This window comes from Melospiza melodia, chromosome 9 (genome assembly GCF_035770615.1).
Source record: "Melospiza melodia melodia isolate bMelMel2 chromosome 9, bMelMel2.pri, whole genome shotgun sequence".
In the NCBI taxonomy this organism is placed as follows: domain Eukaryota; kingdom Metazoa; phylum Chordata; class Aves; order Passeriformes; family Passerellidae; genus Melospiza; species Melospiza melodia.
The window spans coordinates 10,151,026-10,165,730 of NC_086202.1; the positions used below are offsets into that span (position 1 = coordinate 10,151,026).

The 14,705-nt window shown below is 44.3% G+C and overlaps 1 protein-coding gene across 2 annotated transcripts in view; it reads right to left on the reverse strand.

The window, feature by feature from the left end:
• MXI1 (MAX interactor 1, dimerization protein) overlaps positions 1–14,705 on the reverse strand; it is a 54,850-nt gene that overhangs the window by 23,981 nt on the left and 16,164 nt on the right. For both annotated transcript variants that reach the window (XM_063163222.1, XM_063163223.1), the window contains exon 3: positions 4,011–4,040. In XM_063163222.1, coding sequence (XP_063019292.1) covers positions 4,011–4,040 — 30 coding nt within the window. The remainder of the gene's footprint in view (positions 1–4,010; positions 4,041–14,705) is intronic.

Sequence of the window (14,705 nt, forward strand, 5' to 3'; positions counted from 1 at the left end):
TCAAAAGATATCAGAGAGAAAGGATGTTACACCGCTTCACTCCGTGCTTTTACATGCAACAAACTTTAAGCAACTTGGTTTAAAGTTTGTCTCCTTTAGACTTTTTCCATTTTCTTTCTAAATTATGTACTTTTGCAAAGCCACAAATTCTGCAAGATCTTCAGAAAATTCTATTTTCAGTGATCCTGAGTCCTCTTTACCTCCTTGATCTATCTTTTGTTTGAACTGAATTATTGTTACCATAAGAAAAATATGCTCTCATAACTCATTCTTTACCCAATTACTCAGCTTTGTTTTCCTTCCTTCTGCTGCATTACAAAGCAATCATCATCAAAACCTAATAGAACAATGTATGATCTACAGAAAAATGCTGGGTTTTTTTTGATTTTTATTTTTTAAATCTGATCAACAGCATTACAAAACTCCTTCTTGCTCTGTCAGGAGATGTAACATTTCTGACAGACATCACTGCTGTATTGGTCTACCAGAACTGCCACTTCACAGAGCAGCAGGATGTCACCTCAGAGCTGCGTGTCTCCCCCTAATCCCACACTGACCACATCCTCCTAACACTGGCATGTGTCTCAAATGTTCACAGACAACAGCTAACACCACTATCTGTATAACACACAACATTTACCTTTAACCTGGATTTCAGTTGTTATCCTTTTTGAGAAAATATTACACTTGTAAACTTCATCTTTCAGTCACACACTTTATCTTGTCTTCCTTCAGAAAACAATGCAGAGTGTTGCTTACACATCAGGTTTTTTGGTAGGCATGTTAAAGGACTAAAAAATATCATTTTAGTTACATACTGCAGCAGATGAGAAGAATGCTGGTTTCTTGTTTAAATGCAAGCTATGACTCATCCTGAGCAGAGATAAACTGAAACACATACCCATTAAATAAAATTTTTCAGTGTGAGGATTAATGACAGATAATAAGTATAAATTAACTTTAATCTTTTACAACAAACGAAGTCCCTTATATAAATGTCACTGCAATCTTTTCAAATTAAAAAACCCAAATCAAAGCCAGAAGAGGAATCATTTAAATATTACAGCAAATGTTTGGTACCAAATCAAACAGCTCCTTAGCAGAACCAGTGGAGTGTTCTGGAGCAAAAGATTTTCAAGCAGTAAACCTTAAAAAAATTCTTTTAATTTTTTTTAAAACACATTTTTAGAAGGTTTTCTACATTAAAGTGGTACACACTAAAACATCATCAGCTCTGCAATACTGAGTCCAAGTTAAATCACATATTCAGAAAGGAGGAGAGCATTTTGTTTTACTAATATTCTCTTGCTACTGCTTAAAACAAACTCTGTGTAATTGTTGAATGGGTTAAACGAAAATTTAACTGAACATAAGAAGACTGCTGTTCACAGACAAGAAGAGAAAAAAACAGAGTCAGAGACCTAATAGTGGACAATTTTGAAAATTATAGTGTGTGTCAATAATAGAGATAACAGTGAGATTCAGAAGGAATAATCTCAAATAATAGGGAAAATGAGCACCTGTCAGCCACAAAGCCATTAGTATCAGGGCTTTTATATCTGCAACAGTTAAGTCTGGAGACACTGACAAACTCAACAACACAGCAAATAAAAAAAGGAGCTGGGGAACACAGGAAACAATCCCCCTCACTCAGAAAACACTGCTGTGGAGTTTGAAAATAAATGCTTCCGTATGCAACTCGCTGCCCAAATCACTGGTAATGAACACTGCAAACACAGCAAGGGCACCACAGCATCTAGCTGGGTTTGCACATGGGAGCAGCTGATCAAGCCACAGCATCTGCATCAAGGGACAGACAATCCCAAACCAGGAACATCAGACTCCTGAGCAAAGTTCCCAGATACAGGAGTTTGCCTGTACAGAGCACCCAACATGATCAAATGTGTGCCCTTCCCAGAAGGATGAAAACCAAAGGCTTCTAAAACCATGTCTGAGACAGACCTGGAATACAGTGCCCCGGCATGGGAAGCCCTGGAGGAAAGACCTTGCTGAGAAGGCTGATGGTTAGGAATCTTCAGCCTGGAGCAGGTGGGGACTAAGGAGAATAACAGACAAAAGGAGAGGAAGAGAGAGATATTACACCGACTGAAAATGGAAGGACAAATTCTGCAACAAGCAAACACCTTGTCAATATTGAGGAAAAGGAGGCATAAGGGGGAGCTCAAGTAATAACACTCCTCTCACAAGTAACACTTCCTGACATGCTAGTCAATAGTTAATCCTTATGGTATCCCCACCTCAGAGAATGTAACTGTCCTCAGTTAAAGACAGGGAATCAAGGCAAGAACTTCCTCAACTCACACAGACAACTGATACCCAGCACATCCCCATCCTATCAGTTGACAGAGTCCTTAGCTGGACAGTAAGTATGTAACACTGGCTGCTAAGAATTTGAAGTTTTGCTGCCTGCCCTCAGGCTAGAAGAAGATGATCACATATCCATGCAAACTTGGCCAATGTGATAGGACCAGGCTGGTCCAGGGAAAGATGGAAACAGCTCTGCTCTAAAGCTGCACTGAGTAAAAGCAGCATTTGCAGTAACAATTAGATATGCAAATAAGCACACTGAAGATTAGTGACGGTTTACTGTTGTCATGGAGAAAAAAAGCACCTTCAGTTCTGGGTCAGACCCAAGGACTGCATTTCCTTTCCCTCACTGGTAAATAGAACCAGAGAGAGCACTGGAAAACCCAGGAGCCAACACTCCTCAACACAGCTCAGCCAGGGACTGGAAAGGCTGAAGCTCAGGGAGCAACACAACCCAAATAAAAAACCTTCCCTGCATCAACCCAGAGAGGTAAGACCATGGCAATTCTGTAGTTACTCAAAAATACCAGGAGGGAGAAGCACAGGCTGGAAGAAAACACCCACACCATGCAAAGGCCAAGCTGCTTCCCAGCATTGCTGCTGCTAGGGAGAGGCAGATGTGGGGGAAACTGAGGCAACACAATTTATGAGGTACTCAGCTCCAATTCCCTTGAAGCCACAGGGGAAGACCTTGTCTGAACGAAAATACACATTTGGCTCAAAGCTCTGTGTGTCTTTGGCCATCCTCACAGAACTCCCATCCCTTGTTACATGATGGCTGCTAAGAGAGAAGAGGAGGCAATCAACCTATCTAGACTGAGCTTTTCTTCCCACCCTGGGGGTTTCTTCATAGGAGCAGCTGGCCAAAGCACCGCCTTTGTTACAGCAGCCACAGAAAACACAGACACCCACCCTCAGCCCCCCTAAAATCCCACAGAAGAGCCAAGATAAGTTTATAATGGAAACCCTGACACAACCTTAACTATAGCATCCTGAATGGAAGGCGATAATCTGATCTGTGTGTGAACTGGCTCCCCTTGTCTCAACGGTATTTATCTTACTTTAACTCCTGTTACAAAAGGGTTGAGTCATTTAGAAGAGCCAGCCAAGTAACAAAACTGCAGGGCTTGCTAAAACATCAGATTCAAGGATAAACAGGCGCAACCCTAGAACAGGTTAGGAGAGTCTCTGCAGGAGCACAGGTAGCCAGAGCTCCAAGCCTCTGGACAATGGTATTTTCTTCTGTGCTACAGAGACTGTGACAGCCCAGTGCAGGGTGGGGGGAGAGGGTGCAGAGCACAGGGCTCTGCCCTTCAGTTCATGGTAACACATAGTACCCAGCGCCCAAGAAACCTGATCCCGTAGCAACCTCATGTATGGAAAGTGCCCCAATCAGATTTCACTGTGTCAGGAGAAGAACAGTATTTACTCTGCATACAGATTAGTCACAAAACTGGGTCACTTCTTGCCTTTTCAGAGAGAGAGAAAAAAAAACCCAACCAAAAACAAAGCTTCTTTTTCAGATCTTTTTGTGTCTTCCCCCCAACTTTGAAAACTACATGATGCAGTGTGGTCACTCACAGCTGTCTAAGCTGATCAAACAGCACCTGCATGAGTAAGGTCAAAGCACATTACACTCACCAGGCTTACATTTTTTAGAATTCAGCTCATTAGCTACTTACCGGTTCTTTTCTAGTTCGTTGTGCGTAGACCTGGAAAATAAAAAAAAAAAAATTGGATTAGCCACCTTTGACCTCTGAGCACTGAAGTTCAACTGCTGCAAGCTGTACACATCCCCATTGGCACATCATACTGCAAAGCCAACCAACTACATACATTAAAATCTATAACCTTGCTGACAAGACGTTCCTTCCCTCCAGTGCAAATGCTGGTACCCTTACTGCTAAAGAAAATGTTCCCTAGAGACTTAAATGCACACAAAATCTTAAAGAGAGGCAATGATTAGAACAAGGAACCAGAGCCTGTAATTTCCAGACTCCTGGCACTGCCACCAACTCAGTACCGGACTGAAGTTGTTTCTTTGTGCTTTAATTTCTTCATTCACACTATAAAAATATCAGTATCATCTTCTAATGCAGGAGCTCATAGAGAATTAATTTGTGCATCAAATACATGGGAACCTTCCTTCCAGCAGAACTGGCCCTGTAGGGACAGCCCCTGGAGCCCTTCAGCCATCACATGCCAGATTTAGCCAATTTAGCAGAAGCAGACATGGCCAGCATTTGGGCACAAAATGGGATAGCCAGTAGTGCCCTGTTTGCAAACATCTCTGGCACTGCACAGCACATTTAGGATGCCTGGAAAGCCCTTGGGGATGGGAACAGCACTGCCACAACACCAGCATGCAGTGAAGTGACCCATAAAGTGACACTGTGACCCTCCACAAAGGAGGGGGCTTTGTCTTTATACCTGCCCACCACGCCAAGCACACTGCCAGTATTCCTTTATTTGGAGCTTTGCAGCTTGGAAATGAAACCAGCTAGAAACAAAAGGGAAACAGGCAAGCTCATTCTCCTTGCCTCTGTGATGATAGAATGAGTGGCAAAAAAAGTTTAAATCCATTCAGGATTTCTAATCTAACCCAGGTAAGGTTGTTGAGGATTATTTAAAAGGATAGCCATTTGTCCAACATTTCTCTTCAACGGAAGGTCACCTTAAAATAAGAGTAAAAAGAACCCAAGAGCTTAATAAAAAGGATCTATTTTCTTTAATTTGGCATCACATTTCTTCCGGAGCTCTGAGAAGATTATCCTCTATCCTCCATCTGGAGAATCCCACAGAGAATTCTACAATTAGGGAACTGAATGGAGGATGTGCTCCAAGGGAAACCCTGTCATAATTAAATGCTTCTCCAAAAAAAGGAAGGAGGAGTGCCTAACAGGTGTTAGAACTGCATTGAAAATGATTACTAAACTGTGGATGTCTGCAAAAAACAAGGTAAATGAGCCTTAGCTGACCATGGCTGAGAGCAGAGGAAAAAAAAATGTTAGCATACACCTGTGCAAGCCACCCTGCTCAGCAGGACATGGGATACCCTAAAGGCAAGGCACACTATAGTCAAACTCTTCATCTTGAGAAAACTCCTGAATTCCCTCCCTACAGCAGTGGATGCCTTCATTCTGATTCCCAGGAATCAGAAACATGAACATAATATTTGGTCCAGAAAGTCTCCCAAATCAACCCCCTCTACCCTCCACCCCAACCTCTCTGAGTCTAAACCAGCAAAATCCTTTGTCTGGGCAACTTGGACCCAAATGAACCCATCAGGACTGAGCTGAGGCCCTTTAGAACCACTGCCCATACATAGTTTGAAACATGCTTATTGTTCTTCTTTACTGTGTGCTCCTGCAGGAGACTGTGCACTCTTCTCGGCTATGACATTAGCAGTTATAAGGCCAAAGATATGCAATGGCTTGAATTCCTGTATTATATCGAGCCAATTACCAAGGCCAGCACTGAAAGAACAAAGTTTGGCCCACTGCTGTGAACAAAATTAAAACAGCAGGTTCTCCTTACTCCTCTCACACAGGAGACTCTTTATTACCTATCTGCCTTCTGATGAACAAGACAACTGAGAGAGGTCACAGGCTTTTCACCAAGTCAGGAAATATTCGCTGTGACTTTTAACCACGGCTGTGGCAAGGAAAAAAAAACAAAAAAACAACTCCCCCCCCACCCCCCCCCCACACACACCTTCCACTGAAGCTGAATGCAAATGAAAGAATCTCAGTAGTATTGAATCAATCCTACAGGGAGGCTTATTCTCTTACCTGCCTATGTTTTGCTTGGTCTCACTAGGACCATCTGGAAAAGTTTTAATTTTTTATTTCACCCAAATTCAAGAAAAAAGTCCAACACTGCTCCCCACAATCACCATTCACTAATTTAAATTTTCTGTGACAGTTTCCTTTTGCTTGGACAACACAGAAAGGGAAACAATCCTCTCTCTTCTGTTCATTACTCATTTCATTTTCTATAGCTCCTAATCTAAAGATTAGTTTTTACCCCTCATCTTTGGGCTGCACGTGTTACTAAGATTTATTTGGAGTTAAACAAGGACAGTGCTGTCAGTGAAGTGGAAAAAAGTGGAGGGGCCTCTACTGATACAAGTCAGAAAAATAAGTGTCTTAAATAGGTACAGAAACAAATGTAACTGGATCTCTTGAACTGAGCTGGTGTTATCTCTTAACTGAGAACTTAGAGACTATCAGCAGACTGAAATCAAGGCCTCATCCTGGTGCACTATCACCAGCTTTTTGATGGGTACAGGATGAACACCACATCTGAAAACTATTGCCAAAACTCAGGGAACACTCTGGCTGTAGGGCAGCAAGTGACCAGCGTGCTCAGTGCGCCACTGTGACAGTCAGCCACTGCCTGTGCCACCCAGGGAACAAGGACACAAACCAGGGGAATTCACATCCCTGCCGGCAGGTGGGCAGGGCAGGCAGAACCTGCAAAGCTGAAACCAGAGCCGGGGGGTATGGACACATTCAGAGGGGAAAACAAAAGACCAAGCACATGTACTGGCCCTGCTCAAAACGGCAGCTGCAATTTAAAAGTAGCTCCAGCACAAACTGTCTGCAGGGTCCTCATTTGAAAGTCAGGTTTCTATAGCAGTCATTCTTTAGCAGTCAATTTAAAACATCCAAACTGATAACTACTCCTAAAAACTGAAGAAATGTTATTAAGGAGGAGGATCCTGCTCACTACATTTTGAAAACAGCTTGGGAAAAGATCAAGAATGAGTTTCAGAAGCTTAAGATAAAGAGGCCAAGCAAACAACAACAAAAATAGCAGAGCAGTCTCTGTCTATGCAACAAAAAGTTGAAAGAGGACAAAGTCAAGTTATCCCAATTTACCCCAGATACCTGAAACTGCATACATAATGGGAAGAAAGAGGGAAGCAGAAATTGTCAGTCATTCTAATTTAAGGTCAAATGCAACAACCTTTTTGTGCCAGTTACCGTGATATTGCCTGCAACCTTGCTATCCAACAAGTAACGAGGTGTTGTTGAAACATTAAGCTCCACTGAAGTCCCCCAGTACATGAGAACCTGCAAGTAATTTGCACTTTACCCCATTTTTCTTTATTTAAATAAAATTTCTTCTACCATGGCAGAGGCAGCCCAACTTTGCCCAAGCACAGGTAAGGCAACACAACTAACTGCAGCAGAAAGGAACAAGCTCTAAAGAGCCTTGAATTCATTTGTCATTGGGGTTTTTACTGTAATTAAAATCACAAAGCTGCCACATGACATTACACACAGCTGACCTTTCTGGTTTACACATTTATTATTGATAAATGGGCAAATACATGCATTTGCAGAACATCTGCATTTTGGTTTGGGTTCTCAGTGAGGTAACTATTTTCTGCTGAGGAGAACACAGTCCTTGAGAGCCCTTGTCCTGTGCAATACACAGATGGCATTTAGACCCCACGATCTGTCATCTCTCCTGAACCTGGTCATCTTCCTGCCTGAATCTGGCATCAGCTCCTGGCTCCAGAGGAGTCCAGGACTCCAAGAGCTCCATCTGCACCACAACAGATAGACTGTTGTCTCAGAGGGTGCTGCTGGCTACAAGTAAGGGGCTCCTCCCATACATCCTTAATGCCTACATAGACCCAGTGCTTCTCCAAATTCACTCACCACACTCAGCTTTATCAAGAGTTTAATAATGAAAGAAATATTCCACAGCTGGTGAAAACTAGGGTAGAGTTACCTGAATCATGTTTAGCAAAACAAGAACATTCATGTGCACACCAGGCCAGCTGCTTTCTGTCTTACTTCACTCAGGTTCAGCTATGTCTTCTGCTTATGCATCATCACACCAGATACAATCTCATTCTTCCTCATTTTACAGACCCTTCCCACCTTCTGGCTCAGCTGACATCCATTCACCGGGCCACTAAATTCCCCTGCAGGAAATGCCTTCTTCCATTCTTCAGGCCAAGAATAACCAATCCTTCTGAAACCAGTGAACTACATTACTCCTCTCTATGCAAGTTCTTCCTCAAAAATGACAAAATAAAATCATGGAAAATAAGGGGGGTCTACAGCTTTTTTACATTTTAAACCCACCTGTGTCCACAAAAAAAAACTTACTGGCTGAAGTGTTTTGCCAGTGCTTTGCCAGGGTTCCAAGTGGATCAACACCACAGGAGCCTATGAAGCCAGGGCAGAAGCCAGCCTGGGAAACCCACAAAGAACCTTCAGCAGCAGCAGCACGTGAGGCTTCCAGCCCAATGGCAACACAAATGAAGGCTGCACAAGAGTTAACTCTTCCTGTCCAGACAGAGATGCTCAAGGGCCCTTTCTAAGGGAGCTGTGAACCCTCCTCACCTATGAGAGGCCCAGAAGTTTGGTCCTCAGAGAGCTTCAGGGGAGCCATGGGAACACAGCAACTTATGGTACTCAACACTGCCATGAGCTCCTACAGTGAGGAGGAGCAAAATGCAGCTGAACAGAAGATGGCACAGCCAGGGCAGGAGTCCTTCTGCTGCCATCCTTATGCCCTCTGCAAGCAGCAGCCTCAAGTCTAACAAGAACATCACCTCAGTCTTGCATATCAGCAAATCTAACAAAACGTTTCCTTACAAGCAGTACCAGAGACAAAAATTATCTTAAACCATTTCTACCTCATGATCCCCCTACACTGTCTGGCCTTGAGGTCCAGAGTAAATTCTTCTCCACGAGGAGCTGAGGTGAGGGGATGGAACAGCCTGTTTCACCTTCTCACTGACGTCAGTGGAGATGCACCAGATTAAGCTGGCCCCACACTCTGGCTAGCTTTTCTGTGGCTCTTAGATGGACACAGTATCAGATTCCTCCCAAGGCTCTGATCAAAGCTGTTTTCCCAGGATCAAGCCAGACCTTTCCAAAGTTCACATTCTCCGTCTCCAACAGAGAAGGGAACGCAGCCGTACTGGCATCTGTTCATGTTTGTTCATCTTTGGAAAAGGAGAAATGGCCCCACAGTCTGCTTTCAGCTCAAAGAGCAGAAGAGAACTCTTCCACGTGGTTCACAGCTATAGAAAACCACCAACCCCTGGGTTTCTACACAGTATTGGGAAAGTGTCCTGCAAGACCCAGTCAAAACAACTTTTAAAAGTATACTGCATGCTTCCCTTCAAGAAGTAAATATATTCAAAGTCACCTACAGTATTTATACAGCCTCTCTCAATTTGGTACCTGCTCCCCATAACCATTATTTCTGTTTGCAACATTTCTAAATTAAGTCTTCTGTAATCCTTTTTATGCAGGGGGACAACACCAACACACAGAAATTAGAAATAATTTTCCCAAGGTCATACAAGAAACCTGTGGCAGAGCAGGGTACTTAATTTGGGTTCCCTGAACCCCAGGATAAGGTAGCTGTTCTCAGGCATCCCAGAGACAGCTAGCACGAACACTCATGCCATCTGACTCTTGGGTCAAATACCCCCAAAAAATCACATAACCACTGTGAAGTGTAAGTGGGAAACTGAGAAAAAAGCCCACAATCAACAACAACCTAAACCTGCCTTGATGTCTTGCCCACTGTCTGCCAAGTGAGCTAACCCGACTCTCAAACACCACTGTACAAAGTGCCAGAGAACTATCTAAAATGGGAGTCAATAACAAAGCACTGTTAATTTACTGATAAAACTCAACCCAAAGATGTATCAGACATAACCCTCATCTGAGGAAGCAACACTGTTCTGACAGTGCATGTTCTGCTTTTTCAGCACACAGGAGAAAAGAGCAGGAAGACAGATCCTCCTTGCTGAGCACCATGAGTTTATCCCAGCTCCAGAGCTGAGCTCCCCCAATCCAGACTAACATCCTAATAAGCAGCACAAGGTGGCACTCTGCAGGGAAAGGTTTTCCAGGCCAGGCAACATAACAGCAGGAATGTTGTTTGCATTCAGTGCTGCAGTCTGGGGCCAGCAAAGAAGTCCCCAGCTGGCTTCCCTCCCCACTGTGCAGGCTGGGAGCAAGCGTGCTGGTGTGGGCTTTTTCCTGCACCACCTGAGACCCTACATGCTCCTCCTAGCCCCAAATGCTAGAGAAAACTGTCCTCATGCAGGGCCCTGTATGGCCAAGAGGAACTGGGTTTGCTGAACAAGCAGCTATTCAATATTTTGTTTTCTCTTCATTGTTCAACGTGTGGCCTCAAGCCAAGCCCTGCTCTGAATACAGAACTGGAGCTTTCCTTACAGGCTTTTTGACAGGCTCACTGAGAGCAGTGGCTGGGCAGCTCACAAGCACATTTATCCTCATGCATCCTCACTTTCCAAACTGAAAGCTAAGACACAGAAAAATCAGAATTGCATCTTTATGTCCCTCTGAGCACTTCCATGAAGACCCCCAAGGACTTTGTTTTCTAGGCCACTTTGCATGATCTAAGCACAAGCCCTGCTGGTGGCCCCCCTGGCTGTGCACCACCAGCACTTCCACAGTCCAGATCCCAGGTTCATATCTTGGAAAAGATCAGTGTGAGGAACAGACAGGTTGGGGTCTCCCATAACAAGCTGGCCTGAAAGGGGCTTGTTGACATCAGCCAAGAGTGAAGCAAGTTCTCCAAAGTGTATTCATTGCTCCATTTGTCTGCCTTCTAACTCCTGCCACAAGTGAGCAAAAGTCCTACAGAAACCACTTCCTTCTCTTCCCAGCCCACAGTTAACCACGTCAAAGGGGGCTGGTACACATAGATCAGACACAAAGGCTGATGTATGTTCACTTGGTGAAGTACCTCAGCCATTTCAGTAGAGAAACCCCAGTCCATCCTCCTTGGACATGCAGCAGACATCTTCCCTAACAATTTAGAACTCAGACAATTCAGGCAGATTCTCACATGTCAGGAAGAAGAATATTTTTGCCTTCACCAATGCAAGACTCTTGTCTGTGATTCATGATGCACGGGAGTTTGAGCTTCTTGTAAACAGTTTCTTGCCTTTTTTTAATATATTGACAAAACTGTGTATTTCATGATCTGCTGAAGAAAAATGTCACCATGCACTTCCAAGCTCTCCCATGCACAAGGAAGAGCATGACAAAGAATGAGGACAGGAAAATACAAACACTTTTCTATGTTGTCCCTGTCCTGCTGACTTCCAGCAGGATATGTGAGTCTCACTACATGGTCAGGGACTTGGCCACTTCCAAGGCCACATCAGAACCAGCATCCCAGCTGCTGGTACCTGCATTGCAGTGGCTCATAGAAAAAGAATAAAGACACAGGAGGCAATTTTCAAATCTACCTAGAAAACCCAGGAGCTTAAGTCTCATCTTCTTTAAAACAGTTACAAGCTCCAAAACATCTATAGCTTCTAGAAACAGGATTAGAAAAGTGTGTGCATTACCCCAATGTACAGATGGTGGGAACCACACAATGTGCAGATGGCAGGAGCCATGTAGGTCATCTGACGTGCCCAGACCGTGCAGCCTTTCTGCAGCATGCTCAGGAAATGATCCAAGGCCCAGCATGCCAGGCCCTGCCCTGTAACGTGTTCTTCCCACACATAACATTACCCTTTTGAGGAAGATGGTCACTTCCAGAAATAGCCCAGGCTGTGCCCTCTGCAGTGCAGCAGTCTGTTTGGGGAACATGTACTTCTCTGCAAACACACATCTTCTGCCCTCAAGAAACTGCCTTCAGATGCACTGGGGAAAGTGAGGCTTTTTGAGTAAACACCACCTGACTGAACTGCACTTTGTTTGAAAAGAAACTGATGGCATTTATATGGCTGTGGGCCAGGCCAGACTTCCTTCACTTGTATTTAGGCTTGTTAGTTATGTCTCATGTTACAACCATACTGCTGCAATACTGTGCCTGGAGATGAAGGCAGGGGGAAACATACTTTAAATCAGGAAAATACATTGACAATACTGTTAGCTGCATGCTGTACTAGGGAAACTGAGGCACAGAGGCTCCACAGGCTGTAAGAAAATCAGGAAGAGAACTCAGATGTCCTTATGTCTGGGACTGTATTCTGTCAACAGGGACACACTCATCCAGCATTTGGGAGATCCATGGAAAAGAAAGGCTGAGAAAAATGGAAGAGCTTTGATTTCTTCTGTTCTTACAGCTCTGACTCACGAGCAGCACCAACCATGAAGGCTGCAAGGTGGCTACCTCCCACAGCTCCCAGATGGCCAGGCTGCTTGTAAAGCAGTTCATGAACTGCTGCACTTTGTAGCCTCACTGTTAAAGGCAAATCAGAAGCTGTGCCATGTTACCTTACCATGCCTATATGCTGCTTTAGGGCTGCCCAGGCACCTGGGCAATGACCCCTGGCACAGCAGCCCCAACAGCAATGCCAATGTCATCTGTCCTTTCTCACAACTTCTCCCTTCTTGATGGTGTAACAGATGGTGGGAGATAAATGAGAAGCTTTCAGAAAATAATCGACTATTTTATGGAGAGGAGCTTTAATCAAAACTGAGGCAAAAGAATTGCTCTCAGTCCACATGCCTGCTTGTCACAGAGCAAGCAGCAAAGCATAAACAAGTAATTAAGATAATATTGGGAATCATCTAAGGCTACTTCAAACTGGATTCATAAAGCAACAGAACTGAAGTGAAATCACTTTCATATCAGAGAATGAAAGGACTGAAAGTACAGTAGGGAACACAGAAAAGAGAGATGGGAATATATCCAGCAAGATGGAAAAAGCAGGCCTGTTCTCTCTGAGCTGATCAACAAGGCAGTGTCTCATAGAGAAGAGATCCAGGCAAAGGCCAGCCAAGTGCACAGCCCCAGAGACCCACAGCCTCTGATCAAGAGAGCCCAAAATAAGTCAACAAAAACAAATCCTATCTTTGTTGGTTCAAAGAAGGTAGGGAGTAAGAGCCAACACTCCCAGGAGGAGAACAAATAGCAGCCAGTCTTTGAATTTGGGCAGAAGTTTGTCAGGAGGGATCAGGAGATGATGAACAGCAGGAACTCCAACAAGCAAGACAATTAACTCAGCAGCAGGACATTGACCAGTCTGTTTGGGTCAGAAATAGAAATGGATTTGAAAGCTCCATCAGGAGCAGGAAAGGAAAAAGTCAGTCTTACCTACAAACAGGAGAACAGATGGAAACAACACTACAGGTGACAACCAATCCACTGCCGAGCACAGCACCAGGTCAGGTTAAACAAAAGCATGAAGGATAAATCCCTGCATGTGTTGTGGATGAAACATTACACAGAGAAGATATAAAAAGGGTACAAATGTGCTGAGGTGGGAAGAAAACCAAAACAACTGACAAAGAAGGAATATGACTTAAACCAGAGAATTGTCTGTACAGTGAATATAATGGAAAAACAAGAGAATTGTGGGAACAGTTGACCAGGTTTTGCCCAAATATCCTCCCCACCATCCCAGGACACAAAATTTCTCTAGGGGCTGGGTCTAACAAGCTTCACAATTCAAAAGACCCTGAGAACATCAGAAAATGTGAAGTTTCCTGCCATCACAGCAGCACTGTGATCAGTGATGCAGATCAGCCCAGGGCAGCTGCAGCACAGCTCTAACTGGGCAGTGCTGCAACACCATCAGCACGAGCCCTGACTGACTCCCTGCTGTAAAACAACACTCCTGCAGAGGATTCCCCCAAACCTGGGAGGACAAAGGGATCAGGAGCCTTCAGCCACACACAGTGACACCTCCCAGCAGACAGATGCTGCAGCAGAGAATTACAGCTTGGCTGCAGATAACATCAACAACTGGGCCTACTTCTAGTTTACACAAAGGCCTCTTTGCACAACTTGGATAGTCTAAAGAGAACACAAATTACATTTTACAACTACTGAAAGTACCAAGTATAAACTGAGCCTAGAATTGTGGGCTTCTGCATAGACTCCTTGCCACCCAGATATCCCCATACACGGCTTCAGTGCTAATACACAAAGGAAAACAGGAACTGCAGCTCTGCAGGATCTTCTTCCTTGGAGGCTTATAAAGTAAACAGGGTGACAAAGAGGAACACAGTGGGTTCCCCCATGGAAATTGCTACATCAGCTCTTGCACTTCTGGAGGCCTCATTCCTCACCAGGGAGTGGGGTTTATGCTTCTCATGCCATTTGCTGGGTTCACCCCACTTTCTGTGTTTTCCCTGGTAACCTGCCAGCTGCACTGCAAAGCCAAGCACCACTGAGAAGACCCTGCATACAGAACCTCACCTGCATGGGGCACTGCTTTGTTTTCCAAATCATGTCAGGATCTCACACCATGGCAGGTTCAGAAACTCCAGCATCGCTGGGAGTTGCTGATCTACATTTGCAGATTGCACTGGGGCAGATGGGCAGAGGGGATGTGCTGAGGCTGAACAGAGTTCAGTGCAGTCCTGTCAGCCTTCTCTGAGCACCTGTGTGCAGGTACAAAC